Source organism: Mastomys coucha, unplaced genomic scaffold (genome assembly GCF_008632895.1).
Source record: "Mastomys coucha isolate ucsf_1 unplaced genomic scaffold, UCSF_Mcou_1 pScaffold12, whole genome shotgun sequence".
NCBI classification, from domain to species: Eukaryota; Metazoa; Chordata; class Mammalia; order Rodentia; family Muridae; genus Mastomys; species Mastomys coucha.
The window spans coordinates 89,809,248-89,827,034 of NW_022196894.1; the positions used below are offsets into that span (position 1 = coordinate 89,809,248).

Here is a 17,787-nt window from a genome sequence, read left to right on the forward strand (position 1 = left end):
AACCCCAAAACAAAAACAAGCCAAATAATCAAACAAACAAAAAAAACCCAACAACAACCAAATCTAGGGAAACCAAACCAAAACCCTACTAACCAGGTGTGTGGCTGATGCTAAGTTGGTGTCTTTGTAGTTTGTTTTGAAGGGCACAGGTTACGGACAAACCTTAGAAATAAAAATGTTAAAAACTCAGGTGTCATATCGCAGGCTGTATTCAGATCCATACCCTTTGGTGGAGATTGGTCTGTGGAGGACGTGATAAAGACGTCCAAGGCCACTGAAAAAGACCAACATCTTGGTCTGTAAGGTGGGGTATGGGGTGAGGTTCCTAAGTTTAGGCAGTGAGTGAAACCCTTCTTCAGACATTGTAGACACACATTTCCTTTCTACGTGTTTGTGTATGGCCATGGACTAATTAAATCATCCTTGCATGTTTATGTTTGCTAAGACCTAAAATAGGGTGAGTAGTAACATTTGCTTCACAGAGCTAATGTGAGAACTGCCTCAATATCCTGCCTGATACAGCCAGAAAGCCCTCAATAAGTTACCATGTTATTAGAGCACTTTAAAGTTACAACATTTCACTTAAAGACTCTTTTAGCTGGGGTAAGATGGGAGCAGAAGACAACCATTGCAGTGGGATTATTGGCGCCTTCCAGAGCTGAGAAAACAGCACCTACTCTAGGGGCAGAAGGAGGGGGGAGGGGAGTCTTGAGTTCGCTCTATGTGTGCGTGTACAGGTGTGTGTGTGTGTGTGTGTCCGTGTGTGTATGCGTGCGCGCTCCCGTGCGCGCTGGGGAGTGCTGGACCTGGAACACATTACCACGCCCCTTCTTACTCCTGTGCTCCAGGGAACCCTTAGGTTCCTTTGCCTGAAAAGCAAGGGTAATATTTAAAGAATTATTGGTGAGAGTCGAAGCATTAACCTGCTTCTGGGTCAGGATAGGCAAACACTGCAAATGCCTACATAGCCTTCGATTCCAGGCTTGTTTCTTGGCGGCTTGGTGCCGCAATCACTCCTTAGCATCCCGCCTTCCTCCCCGGAGGCGCCGGCGAGGGGCACCCACCAGCCAGACCGCATCGCACCGCACCGCGGCGCACGCGCACACGCTCGCCTAGGGCCCGGGAAGTGGGGTTGGGGGCGGGGAGGCCTGGAAAGTTCCACCGGGTTCCAGAGCCCAAGGTTGGTAGGCGCGGAGGCGGCGGGGAGCGGGTGCGTGCCGAACGAGGATCCGGCCTCCCACGGACCGCTCTCGACCGCGTCCACGCTCCGCAGGCTCGGGGACACCGACGCGGCCCGGAAGGGCAGGGAGGCACCCGCGGAGGTGCGAGTGCAGGCGCCCTCCGGCGAGGGGCGGGGCGGGGCCGGGCCGGTGGGCGGGGCGAGGTGGGCGGGGCGAGCCGTCTGCGCAGCTGCCGGAGCCTTTAAACCGGGCCTCTCGGGGTCGCACGGTGCCTTCGCCGCCCGGGAGTCGACACGCCGCGACTCCTCCGGTCTTCCTCTGCGTCCTCGCCTTTCTCCTGGACACGGCGCCGCCATCCCGGGCGATGCCCCGCTACGAGTTGGCTTTGATTCTGAAAGCCATGCGGCGGGTAAGTGACCTTCCCTCAGACCGAGTTCCCGCGCGGGCGCGCCCCGCCGCCTCTAGGCCTCCCAGCCCCGCGTGCCCTGCCTGCTGGACACCGGGTCCCCTCGCGCGGTCCGCGGGAGGTCGCGGGCGCCAAGGGGGCGCGCGTGGGTCGGGCGCCCGGCGCGGCCGCGTGCGCGCGGGAGGCGGGGGGTGTGTGCCCGCGCGGTCGCGGGAGGGGGTGTGCAATGCACGCAGCGGGCCAGGGGGCGGGGCGGGCCTCGGACCCCCGGCTCTCCGGAGTCCGATGGAAGGACTGCGGGAGGACACACGCGCGAGAACCCAGGCCGGCCCCGCTCTGCGCCCACGCGTCGAGAAGCTGCTCGTCGTCCCCGCCGGCCGCTCGTCCCGATCGCCTGAGCTCAGAGTCCGCAATCAGTACAGCCTTCTTCCTCCAAAGCGCACCAGTGCCGACTGGGTACCCACGCACTTGTCACCGCTGTTACACTTAAAAAAAAAATCTTTTGACCTTTCTTTTTCTGACTCCAGCGGAAATCCTGCTCCGGGTACCCTTAGCCCAGTTTTATTCATCCAAGTTGTGGCCTTGCTTGTGCTTTCCGAAGACATTCCCCAGCATTTGCTTGATCTTGAGGTAGGGACTTTCAGGTTTGGAGGGATGATAACCAGCAGCAGCCGGGCCACAGACTGAGGTCGGCGGCGGCGGAGAGACAGCTATCTTCAGCTTCTGTTCAGAGTCAGGCACTTCTCTGTCGTCGCTGAAATCCCCATTCTTCTGAGACAATTCGGTAATGTAGTGTGCTTTCATGCACTCTCCCTCCGTTGCAGGTACAATTTAAAACAAAACAAAAGCAACCGTTGTGCCCTTTCTGAGCTCTGGAAGCAGCTTTCTTTTAGCCCTGGGCAAGTAGGCTTTGGGTCAATGTCAAGCTTCAGTTTGAACACACTTTAGCCAGGGGTCACAGGCGCTGGTGAACAGCTAACAAGCAGCAGGAGGAGATTGTTAGGTGTGCCTTGGACCAGGTTGGCTTGGAAAGGACACCAGAGCCACCTGATGGTCCAGAAGCTTGTGTCCCCAAGCTTACTGTCTCCCTGGCTCCGGGAGAAGGATTCGATTCGTTGTCTCACCTCTTGGTAATGTACATTATCTACCTTCCTTCCTCTTTGGATTTTACAGTGTTAAAAGAATAGGAACGACAGAGGGGTCAGGGTTGCAAAAGTATTCAAACGGGACTGTTTCTGACTAAGTAGAAATTGCATAAACGTTCCCTTTATACCTTCTAGGAGATGCTAGAAACTGAAAAATATGACCACCAAGATTCATTTCCTCAAAGTGTGAGGTAGCAGTAACCCTTTGTATTCCTTTGAATGAGAGACTCCTGCTTAGCATGGCTGCCCAGTATATTGACTAAATGTATTTTACCATTATATGGATATGTGTTCACTGATTCAAAGGTGGGGTGTAACCTGCTCAAAATCTTTGCCTGAGGATAGGTTCAGAGCACCTTAAAGAGGAGGGAAGAGGGAAGAGAGGTGCTTAAACATAGTGTGGAAGATGTGTTAAGATCCTTACAGACCCAAAGAAACTAGATAAAATGACAAACCTTGTGTTTTAGTTCTGACTTTGAGAAGGTTGTAAACAAGTAAAGAGTTTAGACATTTTGTTTGCTATCAGCTTTAGAAAATTGAATTCTAACAGGATGTATACTTGTGGGTGTAAAGGAAAATGCGCTTTGTTCTAATAGAAAATGCCACAGTGGCTTACACACCTACAGCAGGATTTGGGGAAACCGCAGTTCCAACCTGAGATAGTTAGCTTCTGCAGCAGGAAGGCTGGCTAAACTGAGTTCTGAGATGCATGTTGGACACCTGATAGTGCACCCTTTCGCGGGACCGTATTCTCCCTCCCTTCTCTCCTCCAAGCGGCTTGTGGTCCAGGGCGGAGAGTAAGCAAACTCTAAAGCAGAAAAGGGAGTTGAGAGACTAGTCTCCTAGTCTCTCAGTGTTTCTCCTGTGCCTACTAAACAGTCTTCCCTACCGGGAATCTTATCTTACTGTCCTTGACCTCAAGCTTGACTTACTACAATTGAGTTTTTAGAGTTTAAATTTAAAGATCCATGTTGACATAGCATAGTGCCTTTGTAGCAGGCTGCCTGTGAGAGTTCTCAGGCTGAGGCCTCAGGACAGAAGTTCTAAACACTTTAGGGCTCTCTCCTCACTCTGTAGTTGGAGTTGATTCTCATGAGCCTTTGTTTTTGATGCATTTCGAGGTTTGTGTGTTTACAGGTGCAGACCACACAGTCCTCAAGATTGTACACTTGGATTTTAATACGATTTCAAAATTGTAATTTTGTATTCTCTAGCATAAAAAACAGGATAGAAGCGTGACTAACTTCTGGAGTACGGTAGAGTGACACTGCGGATGTGAAGTTGAGCTTCGAGGGTGCTGACAAACCATCAGATGGGTAGTTAGTTGCCCAGGTGTCTTCATAGAAGAGCTGCTGACACTGGCTTTGGAAGAGCTCCTACCTGGGCTTCTAATAGCTTCAGGAGAGAGAATAGGAAGGACAGAGCTGCACCGGGAACACCAAGCCACAGGTCCCAACAGCCTCTCCTTGCAAGGCTTGCCTGTGGGGCGGTGAGTGCAGGCTGGATTGCCTGTGGGGTGGTGAGTGCAGGTTGTTTTCCATCTCTGTTCGGGAGGAACTTTGAGGTGATTTTGAGGGCTGGGAGAAGCTGAGAATACTTGCTGAGTTGCTTCTCAGAGAGAGCTATTGGACTTCACTTTGCAGTTTTTACTTTCAGATAGGTGAAAGAGAGTTGTGGATTCCAATTGATAAAGCTACACCCAGCCCTAAAGGGCTTCCTAGGTTTTTCTGTTTTTGTTTTTTAATGCTTTCAGATGTGTAGAAGAAGAATCTGTGCAGTAGATAGATGTTCTTTGGCTCCATAGTTCAGAGCACTTTGTCAGACGATTGGTCACTGTTGGGATAGATTTGTGACAGTCCTGAGAAAATACTTTTCTTGAAATCATGTCATTATTACTCAAGAATCATTGTGTATGATTGGTTTAAATAATACCTAGTTTAAATGGCTGAATGTACAATAAAATAGCATTTATATGTCCTTTTGTATATAGGGATTTTTAAAACTAGGAATCCCAGGGCGTGGTGGTACATGTCTGTGGTCACAGCACTTGGTAGTGGAACCAGGGGGATGAGGAACACAGTGTCATCCCTGCCTGGAATATGTAAGAACCTGTTTCCAAAGAACAGCAGAATTGCTCCTCCAGGAGGGAGTAAGGGCATAGCTAGCTCGCTGAAGCCTTAAGCTTCGTTCTGCACTCCATACACTCCACTTTTTTTTTTTAGTAAAAAGCAGATTGTAGTTTACAGTAGTAGCTCGCTAAAGTAGTTGCAGGATAAGAGTTTTATGGAGTTAGATGCAGAAGACTGTTAATTGTAGGGTGCAGAAGGCAGTGATTTTTCTAAAACTTAGCAACTAAAGAGTTTCATATTCTTTCTTTCACCCTGGCCTCTTTGATAACACAACCTGGCTAGTATTTTGTGATGTTCTAGAGCTGTGTCCAACTTAGGATATTCTTGAAGTAATACTAGAAATGATAGCTTTTCAGAGCTCCCAGATGGCTTGACAACCTTTGATAAGTGGGACATGGTGAGATTTCTGTTGTTAGTTGGTGCAGAAGTTCAGGTTGAAGTGTCCAGCTGTCAGGTGGTTATATCAATCATTTTCCAGCTTAGCTTGTATCTTTGATGATCATTCTTTGTGCTCTGCTTGAAGCTACACACTTAAAAGAGCTTTGTGAACAATTTTGTACTTTGTTTTGGCATTAAAGATCTCTTGGGTTACAGCTCACTGCAGCAGAAGGTGATAGAAGGAGTCCTGTGCCTGCCCCTGAGCTGCAGCTAAGGAACAAGGAATGGCGTGGGGGTAAGGAGTCCTCCCTGTCAGATAACGGTATACACCTGACACTGCTGTCAGAGTTCCCACTCTACCTCCGCTGCATTCATGCACGCATTACTAATGTCTGCTGTAGAGTTAAAGTCTAGGTTGTACTAATTAATATGGAGATTTCTACTAGATCTTTTCAGTGCAAAATCTCCTTAAATAGTCCAAAGCACTGAGAGCTGAAGTAAAGTAATACTTTCCATGCAGTGCTAGCGTCTGTCATATTTAGTAGATGAACTTTGGGATACAGAAGTCTGGCTGAACATGGAAGAGCAAGGAAGAGAGTAGATATATGTCTGGTTATTCATATGTGTAAAAATCAGTGGCAGTTGATTTAATGGTAGGACTTTCTAGTTGACTTAGTCACTGGCTTTGTACTAGAATTTGTTTATAATGTCATGAATTTATATATTCAAAAGAAAAGGGTATTTCCTTCTTAAAAAACTAATATTTATTTAATGTTTATGAAAACACTGTAGCTGTTTTCAGACACACCAGCAGAGGGCACCAGATCTCACATCAGATGGTTGTGAGCTGCCATGTGGTTGCTGGGAATTGAACTCAGGACTTCTAGAAGAGCAGTGAGTGTTCTTTACCACTGAGTCATCTCTCCATCCTAGGGATATCCTTTTGATATTTCATTTAAGAAAGCCATTTTGTTAAACCATCAGACTTGTTGTAAAACATGTAATTATCTTTGTTTAGGGAACCAGATTTAATGAGTTAATCAAATAAATGCCTGATAGGTTATTAATTTGCATAAAAGGAAAACTTCGGGGCAGTCAGTTGGTCCCTCTTATTCTTCATTGCTCTAAAGTAGAGCCTGCACACTGGCTATCCTGTCACTTACCTTTTCTCCACCAACCGTAAGAAATGGTTTTAGAGTTAATAGTTGAGAAAAATGAGCTCTATTTCATGGCTCTATGGAAGTGAGAAAAGTGAGGCTGTATTGAAGTACGACCCTATTAGGTTTATCGTCTCGTTCTTTATAGGATAGACACTGTCCAGGCTCAACATTTTGCTAGCTTTTTATGACTTTTGCTGTTTTCTGACTTTCTTACTGTGACCCTTCTCTCTTGCAGTATTTCACATCTGGCATATAGGTGATGTGTGGTTTATGAATCAAGCCCCCAAACTGGCTTTTCCCTTTGCTTGTTGTAGGCTCTTAGGTAAGACCTTAGCATTGCCAGCTCAGTATGGTTCAAAACTTAGTAAATTGTGGTTCCCAGAGCTAGTTAGGGCTTTGTAACTTCTGTTTTCTGTTGCCTCAGACTGAAAACTCTGTGGGTGAACAGTGCGCTCCAGAATAGCTTTTGAATGCATTACCTCATTTCCCATTGATCCTTTACTGATGATACTTTACAAGGTAAACTTAATATGTTTATTGTATCAACGTCCAACACTGAATCATAGTCTGGCTCACCGTGGTTAGTGTGGTTGGTGCTGATCCTCCCAGTGACCACTAGCTGCACTTTGACCTGGGCTTTTACCACCTGTTTTCTCTCTTGCTTCCGTGTAGAAATCAGGTTTTATAAGAAATCTGGTTTTCAAAGTGTTGGCACCAAGGGCCAAGTGAGGTGTGTCTAGATCAGCTAGAGCTCTCATTTTGTAACTTTCAAGTTAGTTAATTGGATTTCAGTGGCTGTTCCAAACCTCTTTAGGCATTCATATAGACAAAGTCCACCTTATTTATTCGTCATTGGTTTATAAGGGACTAATTACCTACTCAGTAAACATGAAACATGTTCAGTTCACAAAAATAACAATAAAAAAAGCCCAGTTTGAGATTGTTGGATTCTGTGAGGCTTTTAAGTAGGCAAAAGTGTGCATGAGATGCTTTAGAGGTGCATAGAACTTAGCAGAGTCTGACAGTGTAAGCTGTGAGGAACGGCATCTACAGCTTACACTTTCTTGATTGTTGGATTATTTGAAGCATGCTTAGCTTGACCTTTTGTTTCTCCTTTGTCTTTTTACCTCCCTGTCCAGGTAGCATTTCCACTGTGTTAACCAGGCTGGCCTCGAACGCGTATCGTTCCTCCTGCCTCAGCCTCAGCCTCCTGAGCACTGCTTTGACAGGATTAAGCCACTGAGCCCTGCTCATCAGGTCTGCTTGGTTTGTACCCGTTTTATTAGCTTCTTAGGGTTGGAAGTAGTGCATCCAGGCAGTGCTGCCCTGTCTGAAAATGGCGTTTCTGGCCAGGGAACACTTAGGAAGGTGGTAACCGTTAACCCGTGATCCTCCGAGTATAGCTCTAGGAAAAGCAGTGACCTGCTTCCTCAGTCAAGACTGTTGTGACTAGCTCTGGGTTTCTAGAGTAGGGACCATGTTAGGACCTTGACTAATCTTTTCCTTTTGTCTGTCTCCCTTCTTTACTCCTACTCCAGATACCTGACATCACATTGCAGATTTGAACCCTCAGATCCAGGTTCTTGTGAACATACCTTTCGGCTATGTTTCAGTTGACTTGTTTGGCTCGCCTTTGCCCTAATCATTTCTTCTGTGATTACAGTGTCCCTGCTAAGGGAGTCTTTACTCAAGTTTTGAATGCCTAAGAGATTGGTGCTTAGGTAAGGACTTAAGGACAACTGGAAGTGAAAGCATAAACGGTAACCGAGTGTCCCCTGGAGCCCTCCGCTTCAGGACCTGGCCCTTAGCTGCCTTCCTCCCAGAGTCAACGGGAGTCTGTTTGGCTTTGTTTAGATTTCACTTTTGGAAATGTTCTCCTTGACATCTATTTTGGCCATTAAATTCTTTCATTTTCTCAGGTGCAGCAATGGGAGCCAGATTGCTGTGTCCGTAGCCAAGAGTGTAGTGCTGTGGATGCTCAGTGGCTGGGAAGACGTTCCCACCAGGAATGTGCAGTTCTTGTTTCTGTTAGAAAGTACAGAAATGGCTAACATCTCCAATAAGTGGATTACAGATATAAAACATCCAGTGGGGACTGGTTTTGATTCAGTTTTCAGGTGAGTTTCAGTAGGTGAGTTAAAAGTTCAGTTTGAGCCAGGCTGTTTGCCCGGTGTCTCCTAGCATAGGCGTCCTTTTGCTCCTCCATTTGCCTTTTAAGTTGCTCGACCTTGTTAAGTCAATGATCCAGTCTAGGTTGTCAAGTCAGTGATCCAGTCTAGGTTGTTAAGGCAGTGATCCAGTCTAGGTTGTGTTGTTAAGGCAGTGATCCAGTCTAGGTTTTTTTTTTTTTTTAAGATTTATTTATTTATTTATTTATTTATTTATTTATTTTATGTGTATGAGTACACTGTAGCTGTACAGATGGCTGTGAGTCATCATGTGGCTGCTGGGAATTATACTCAGGACTGCCCTACTCTCTCCGGCCCCGCTCGCTGTTTTCAGACAGCACCAGAAGAGGGCATCAGATCTCATTACGGGTGGTTGTGAGCCACCATGTGGTTGCTGGGATCCGAACTCAGGACCTTTGGAAGAGCAGTCCGTGCTCTTACCCACTGAGCCATCTCGCCAGCCCCCCAGTCTAGGTTGTTAAGGCAGTGATCCAGTCTAGGTTGTCAAGTCAGTGATCCAGTCTAGGTTGTTTTGGTTGTGTTTCTTTTGTTGCTGCACTGCTTGCCTGCTGATTGGTTAGCTGTCTGGAGAGAGCACCTGTGTGGAGTTTGTGCTCTCGAGACCGTAAGTCATCAAGGTTCTGACAGGGACAACCCAAGCCTGAGGACTTGGAGCACTTCTGGTCTCACAAGAATGCCACTTTCATGTGTGGACCAAGTAAGTTTTTATTTTTATATTATTTTATTTTTTTTTCAAAATTCAGTCTGTATGAGAAAAACAGTGAAGAAACTTGAGACTTTCTCCTAATACCATTTTTTTTTATTGTTGTTGTTAAATATTTTACCTGATTAGGATGAAATCACTGGAAGTTACTTCTAAAGTTTTCAAGATCTGGTCTTCTGATATCCAAAGGACAGCAGTTCTGAAAGTTTGGAATTTTAGACTCTTCCCTTGTCTTATAGGACAGGAAGGCCTCCTGCTTCGTCGTTTGCATCAGCAGATTTTTTTTGTGCTCACTAATTCAGGATACTGTTGAATTAGTCTGTTTCTGGTCTTAGTTTTGCTTCTTGAAGAAAAATTCTCTTTTCCTTAGGGGAAGTTAGGACACAGCTAAACTGGCTTTCATAGGAGAAGAGTTCAGAGGCTTCGTAGGAGAGTTAGAGACTGGTTTATCACAAAGATGCTGTGGTTACAGGGTCTGTCTCATGACACGGGAAAAGAGAAGCCATGTAGTAACTGTTATAGGAACAGTTTTTCTACATAAAACAGAAACCAAGTATGCTGGACACACATTCACACACCTACCCACCTGTACTCCTGTGACCTGGTTGAGTTTTACTGCTTTAGACCATATGGTTGTTAACCTTAGAGAGGGATAGATGCTCAAGCTGTACCACTGCCTGGCCTCCGTGATTACGTAAGGAGAGGCTGTGTGTGTGGATATGGATTTGAGAGATATGCTTTTCCTTCACTTTGGATTCTTCAACATCTTGAAGATTAGTGTGATTTACATTATGACGACTGAAGAAGGAGGGGGAGGAGGAGGAGAAGAAGAAGAGGAAAAAGAGGAGGGGAGGAGGAGGAGGAAGAGGAGGGGGAGGAAAAAAAACCGGGAGGGTTCAGCATCACATAGCTCACCTAGGCCAGGACTGGCGGTCTGAAGTGGGAGCCATGTCTTTATTGATTACATCTAATAGTGTCCTATAGTTTGGTGAAAGTGCCTTTGTGTTGAAGAGTGTAGTTTATATCTGTTGGGTACCAGTAGGTGCCAGTACTACCTTGTATTTCAGGAATGCTCTGGTTAATAACCAATCTCAGTGCTCATGGTGTTCAGGTTCTAATAGGAGACACACTACTAGCAAATGTGTATAAAGAAACATCAATGGAAAAGAGGAACAGTGATAAGTTCTATTATAGTTATGGTTCTCAGGGAAGATGGAAACTTAGTAGATGAGCTGAGGTGGGTAACTGGAGCATGAGGAGGTCTTGATGGAGTTCGTCTTAGATGGTGGCAGCGACTGCAGTTACTGCTTACAGAAACCTTGCTTGAAAGAGCGGAGGGCACAGTTATGGAGGGCTTTTCCCCTCACTTTGGCCTTGACTCTGGGTCTCATGTACTCCAGCTGTTCCCAGACTTGTGGCCAAGAAAACCTTGAACGGCTTTCTCCTGGGTCCAAATCCCAAGTGTCGCCTGTGCCACCCTATCTGGTTTATACTGTCCTGGGGATTGAACCTGGGCCTTCTTGTATGCTTCTCAATGAGCTGTGTCCTCAGCATCTCCACAAGTCTTTAATTTGATAACCTGTCTGATGTCGCCCTGGGGTGCGCATCCCCACATTTTATAGGTGTGAGAAGGCTGAGGCATACATTAGTATCATCATTCAGCTCTAACAGGGCCACCAACACTTTAATCTTATGGTGGTTTTTGAAGTGTATTTCATACCTTTTTTAACCCTTAAAATTTTAAAGTGTTACAGAACAGTTGATTTGATAGTTTACTGCATAGTTTTCATCACAAGTTGTTAGAAGTCATACATCTCTGTGTTTAGTCTAAGGTCTGAGTGATGCATCTTCATGGTTTTAGGTGTTGTTTGGTTTCCTTGGGCAATTGTCCAGCCTTATCGAGAATGCCGTTGGTGCTTTGCAGAGTCCACATATCACTTAGAATTTTCTGTAGTTCTTCCTTGTGGTTACAGGCAGATTAGATACCTTAGTAGGACTGTTCACAGGGATGTCAGAGCATTGTGTTGGGAGCTGTGCCAGTGTCCTTTGTTGGGGAAATTAAGCAGTTACCGGGTTTTGGTGACACATGTTAGATAACTCCATGGTAAATGGTACCCCCTTTCCTTTTATAACAAGTGACATATAGAATAATAAACTTGGAACTGGACATTTTGTTCTTTAGCAGTTATCCACAGACTTTTATATTTGAATCAGCTACTGCTGGAAGACTTTAGATTAAAAGCAAAAGCAAAGATGAGTGCACCATTTCTCCTGTAACCAGGAGAGTTTTCCTGTGTAGCTCTTGAAGAAAAACAGCCACCTTAACATCTGGTATCGTCTCTTTACTGTCCTTTACTCCAATGTGGATTTGAACAAGTTTCACAGGTTATACTTTCTTACTGGCCTCACATGCTGTTAATAATGATGAATCCACTGTCTCTGCACAGTTTCTTTTAGTTTAAATCCAGATATTTTCTGGAAGGTAATAATTAGGAATTTGACTACTTGAGGCTGTACATTTGTGGAGTACTGTGGGTGACAGTCATGCAGCATTCTATTATAAGACTGACTTATCAGCAAATGCTACATCATCCACTTTAAAGTTCACCGCCAGCTTTTGTCCTAAGGGTGCCATTACTGCTGTGCACTGCTGTGCAGGGCAGGCGTGGGTTGTAAACGTTTCCTCCTTTTTTGCATCAGCTAGTTGGATTTTTCTTGATTTGTATTCATTTCTACTTGTCTCTGTGTGTATTTTCTTGAAGAATACTACAAAAGGGTGCAATTCTGTACCCACAGAGAGGAGGGTATTCCTGTACTTCAGTAGTCCTTGACACTTCTCAGGTCTTGCTTGTTTAGTCTTGCTGGGAATGAAACCCAGGGCCCTGTACATGCTAGGCAAGTGCTGTACCACTGGCCTGCACCCCCAGCTTCTCAATTGCATCTGCTCCTTGAGTTTTTGTGAGGACTGGATAATTTCTCTATGTACTGTATATAACAGTACTGCTTGGTGTTTGGTCAACCCTTTCCTCTGGCCTGTAACTCGGTAGGTGTTTGCCTGGCATGTGGGAGGTTAGGGAGGATGTACCCAACACTAATGATTATTATAGTCAGTGGAGCAACTCAGCTCTGATGGAGAGCTGGGGAAGGTAAAAGTTCTGCCTAAGTTAGCAGCAGCAGGAAGCTCGGGCTTGCGTTGTATGGCTTGAGCTTAGAGAATTACTGCTTGCCTTCCTTCAGAATGTGTGGGAGCAGTCATCTGAGAAGAGATAAACACAGAACAACACAAAGAACAGTAAATGTGAAACATGTTCCAAAGTGGAGTTAGGACAGTAAAGGGGAGTGCTGGGAGGAGGGGTAGGAGGAGCAGATGACATCCCAGATACATTTCTATCTCAACACAAAGGGCTTTCTTCCATGTAAAGTGACTGGCCTGCCATTCTACATACACTTATTTGTAGCTGCTTGAAATTGAGGGAAGGAATTGCACTGTTTCTTTTAGATCTCTTAAGTCTGCAATCTCACACTGCTTAATGAGCCAATCTTGCTGCATTGTGATTACACAGGAGATCTGAACTTTGGCAGTCTCAGTGCAGTACTTGTGAATGAAACACTGTGTGAAAGACTGGAGGGCTTGCTTAAGGTGGTGTCCAGTTGCCATTCGTGTGATATATATTGGGTGGTAATGTGGAAGGAAGGCACGCTGGAGGGGTTGAGGTGGACAGGGGACAGATACCGAAATGGAGAGTAGGGCTGGTCTGGAGTGTGGGACCACACTCTTTACACTGAACTACAATGGACCTCAATCTTTCTGTTTTGGTTTTTCGAGTCAGGGTTTCTCTGTGTAGCCCTGGCTGTCCTGGAACTCACTCTGTAGACCAGGCTGGCCTCGAACTCAGAAATCCACTTGCCTCTGCCTCCCGAGTGCTGGGATTAAAGGCATGCGCCACCACTGCCCTACAATCTTTTCTGTTTTTAATGTTATTTTCTCCACATATTCACTTACATGTGACCGCACTTAAATACTTGAGTTGGATTTTGTTACATGTGCTCTTTGCAGTGTTCTGTTGATATTTGCTGTGTGTCTACCATGAGGATATTATGGCCAGACAGTTCTTTTGAGCTGGGCTTTACACAGCCCAGGCTGGCCTCAAACTTGAGGTCCTTCAGCTTCAGACTTCCCAGGATTACAGGGATGTGCTATCATGCCAAGCTTGCAAACAAATTTTTAAACATGTATGATATGTGGGGGTATTTTTTTTTTTTTAATCTGTCATTAGTATTTTTGCCTGTCAGCACAGAAAGACTTTTTCTTTGAAAGCAGTAAGTATTGCATTTTAGTCAGGGCAGAAGCGATATAGACACTGATGTGATACAAATTCTACCCTACACACTACTGGATTCTGGGGCAAGTTAGCTCTTGGTTTTCTCATGTATAAAATGATCACAATAACTGTCCTTATGATGATCATGAGGATTTTAAAATTTCAGTTTTAAGTCAGTTACAGCATTGTCTTTAACTGTACTCATGATTAGCTGAAATCCATGCCATTTGTATTAAGAAAACTTGTTTTTGCTTTTAAGTGTCTCTGGTAAACTGTATTATATCTGCATTCTGCCTCCTTAAAAGTAACATTAGAAGACAGCCATGTGAGTACTTAATACTCTGCATCAAGAATCATTAATTAATTATTCCACTCACAGAATTTTCATTACTGGACTTTTGACTCAAGATGACATAAAGTGAAAATGTGTAAGAAGTCTAAGGTGATGTAAGTTTTGGTGTTTCTTCAAATGAGTGATGTAAGTTGATGGAGTGGTAGGGAACCTCTTTAAAAAGACATTTGTAAATGAATTGGACACTCTGAATACATTGTCTCATTTTATCCACTTGTTCTGTATGGGAAGAACATTTGTGAAGGCCCTTGCACACAGCCAACAGGTAATCTGAAAGGGCAGTCATCGTGCCCTGTCTGTCCATGAATTGAGAAGACCCCACCCTATTGTTGGGGAGCAGTAGTAAGAACTTTCTCCACATGGGTTGTGCCCCTATGATCTAGGCAGTAGCTGCGTATCACACTTGATGTTCGCGGAGATATATTGTCATTAAGAAGTGACAGATCTTCAAGTCCTTCTCTTCAGAGGGTCAGTATTTCCTGCTGTAATAAAGGACCTACACCTCTGTCTGGGTAGCTTGTACCTATTGCTTTGCTGGATCATGCAATCTCATGTTAACCTGTGCTGTCTATGGCTTGGTGGTGGAGACAAAGGAAGCCTCTGGTGTGCTCATGGGACACTGAGGTGATTCCAAGAGACCTCCAGAGGTCTCTTTTGTGATACTTGAATTACCAGGTGCTGAGTATTTTTCATTTCTGTTACTACACAGACTTGACTTGCTAGGCCTACTACTGTCAGTGCTGGGACTCCATGTAGGTTACCCCAAAGCTAAGGACAGTGCAGTTAGTCACTTTTAGGGTCAACATGATCTGGGCCAGCAGTTTTCAGCCTTACTAGTCTTGCAACCTTTAATACAGTTCCTCATTTTGTGGTGACCCAACCATAAAATTGTTTTAGATGCTACTTCATAACTGTAATTTTGCTACTGTTACAGAACATAATGTAGATGTCTCATGTGCAGGATGGTCTTAGGTGATGCCCATGCAAGGATTGTTTGACCCCACCCCTTGAAGGGGTTGCTACCCACAGGTTGCTGTTTTGTTACTTCACATATATCTTGAAATTGCAATAGGAGCCCAAGCTGAGCTTTGCGACTATTTTCCTTGTTACCTGTTTGGTTTTTATGACATGGCTTTTTTTTTTTTTTAAGATATATACATTCTGGATTTTATAGATTGTTACAAATAATTTTCTGGTTTGACATATAAATAAAATAGTCACCTTAGGCAGTAGAAATGAGATTTAGTGTTTAACTAGCTCTATTTCATATTTGTGTTTTTAACACCTAAAAGGAGTTCATAGTTGATGCACCTCACCTTTCCTTTTCTTGTTGGTTAGATACAGCACCATGTGCATTTCTCTTCTGTCTTTGGATTTAATTCATTTAAATTCATGACCAACAAATCTGCATTCTGACCTAAGTATAAAACTCTAAGTAATGTATCACCTATGATTTTAGTGGGGAGTCCTGCTACTTCAAAACACCTTTGTACTGGGGAGACCATTTCTGTATGCTCCAAATATTTCTGTTCTGGAAAAGTTTTTCTTTAAAAAAAGAGTTATATCAAAGAAAACTTAAGTATGAAAGAAGGCTTATGAATACAAAGCATATTTAAAATGTTGCATGTCAGATGGAGGTGTTAGCATTGTATTCTTCCTAAATAAAGGAACGCTGGACCTTGCTCATGGTGCTTTTGTTGAAGAATTGTTCACTTCTTAAACATAAAAAATATATATGACTTACTGTATATTTTATTTTGGACCCCACCCCCAACTTAAAAGAAATGTGAAATAGTCTTGGGATGCTGAAATTCAGGGCTTTGATAATGTCTGTTGTGACTGACACTTGAAGTGTATCGTCATTGTACTGTAATACGTATATCCTTGTACAATCTGAATTGACCTGTTTTGGTTATTATTTTCCATTTTGAGTTCTTTAGGAAGTATTGATCCTTGTATGTACTTTAAGTTAGAAAGCTATAAAAACATACAGGCTGTTACAGTGTTCAGTGAGAAGCTGCTGTCAGTAGTGGCTTTGAAAGGACCCAGAGAGAGAAGACAGAATCAAGCACACTTAACTGTTTTTTTGAGACAGTCTCATAGTAGTCTATGCAGGCCTGGGATTCAAGCGGTCCTTTGCCCCAGCATCCTGAGTGCTGGGATTACAGGTGTGTCCCTGTGTTCAGCCTAGGACAGCTCTGAGCTCAAATTTGGCTGCTCTATTTTCTGTGATGACAGATCTAAGGAAGTTAGGATTCAGACCTTGTATGGGGATTTTAGCCAGGTGGAACATTCTACAGAAAGCAGAATGTGACTTAGCTGGTGCCATGAGTGAGTCCTGTTTGACAGAAAATGATGGTCCTAGCACTGATTCCTAGTGATAGAAACCACAAATGGCTCCTTTGCTTTTGAGTACTTTGTTTGAACACATAATCTTCTACATCAGCAGTGGTGAGAAGTGGGTCCCCTCTTCCCTCCAAACAAAGGCTCTGGAAAACAGGCTAAACTTTTTTAAAATTCTAACTCCCAATCTTTTTTTTTAAGATTTACTTTACACACACACACACACACACACACACACAAACACACACACTCTCTGTAGCTGTCTCTAGACACACCAGGAGAGGGCATCAAATCCCATTTCAGATGGTTTTGTGAGCCACCATGTGGTTGCTGGGAGTTGAACTCAGGTCCCCTAGAAGAGCAGACAGTGCTTTTAACTGCTGACATCTCTCCAGCCCCCGACCCCACATGCTAAATTTCTACCAAGAAGAGCTTTATGTGTAGGCCGCTGGAACCAGCAAGGGTTTACCTTTGTATGTGAGCAGGTGACGGGAACACTGGTCCTTGAGTCATAGGTTGTCTTCACTAAAGGCAGGTCTCATGACTGACTCTCCACTGTGGCTGAGGATGGCCCTTATATTGAAACATTTAAAGCTATTCTTCTAAATAAATAGGTTTATTAGTCATCTTAGAGTTTACTGAATATTTGGAGGGTTTGTCCTAAATAATTTGGAAGGTCTTTTTGTTTGTTTGTTTGTTTTGATTTATTTTTGTTAAACCTGAAAGATTTGGAGAATTAAGAAAGCAGTTATAAAGTATCTTCAGGATTCGGCAAGTATGAAGTAATGATACAAATTTATACTTAAGTTGGTTTTTCATTTTGTTTTGTTTTTTTGCTTCTTGCTTTTGCTTTTGGCGGTCTCTTATCACTGACATGACTTTTAGGAGGCAGGATTTTGATGTGGATTTTTTTATTTGCAGGTTTTTTTTAATGTAGGTGTAATTATTGTGTGCTATATAAAAGAGTGCTGAGATGTAAGAGCCGTTCTGTAGGAGGGGTGTGGACCACACCTGATGAGTATGTAGGGCTCTATTCTTTAGGAAGCGACTCTCTGTGGGAGGGGTATGGACCACACCTGACTACTTTAGGAAACGACTCTCTGTGGGAGGGGTGTGGACCACACCCACCGAGTGTGTAGGACTCTATTCTTTAGGAAACGACTCTCTCTTCCTGTGAGAGTGTGCTCAAGGTTTTTTGTTTTTGTTTTTTATTGGTTATTTTATTTAGTGTGTTCAAGTTTTTAATAGTACAATTTTATTTTAAGCTGTTCTGAGAAAAGATGGTCTTATTTTTATTTATGGCTCCTAAGTTTACTGTTGATTTTTAAAAACAAAATACCTAGATTTATAGAAGCAATGGTTCTTTTTCAAGCATGGGAAATTGTTTGAGGTTTCCTCAGTAGTAAGCACTGTCACTTAGATCTCAACATGTGACAATGTTACTTTGAATAGCAGTATTCTTTTTTTTTTTTTTTTTTT

General features: G+C 44.0%; 2 protein-coding genes across 13 annotated transcripts in view; both read left to right on the plus strand.

Moving 5' to 3' along the window:
• Positions 1 to 546: 546 nt before the first annotated feature.
• Positions 547 to 17,787, plus strand: part of Mrps6 (mitochondrial ribosomal protein S6) — a 63,250-nt gene continuing 46,009 nt past the window's right edge. Inside the window, exons 1-2 of the mRNA XM_031360593.1 lie at positions 547 to 603; positions 1,189 to 1,590. Of these exons, the coding sequence (XP_031216453.1) occupies positions 547 to 603; positions 1,189 to 1,590 (459 nt within the window). The remainder of the gene's footprint in view (positions 604 to 1,188; positions 1,591 to 17,787) is intronic.
• Positions 1,452 to 17,787, plus strand: part of Slc5a3 (solute carrier family 5 member 3) — a 21,089-nt gene continuing 4,753 nt past the window's right edge. Inside the window, exons 1-5 of one of the 12 annotated variants that reach the window (XM_031364429.1) lie at positions 1,729 to 5,534; positions 6,635 to 6,918; positions 7,938 to 7,978; positions 8,063 to 8,120; positions 8,319 to 8,516. The gene's annotated coding sequence lies outside the window, so the exon portion shown is untranslated. Of the gene's footprint in view, positions 1,591 to 1,728; positions 5,535 to 6,634; positions 8,517 to 17,787 lie in introns of those variants that run through there. The other 11 variants (XM_031364428.1, XM_031364430.1, XM_031364431.1 and 8 more) reach the window with 11 other exon arrangements.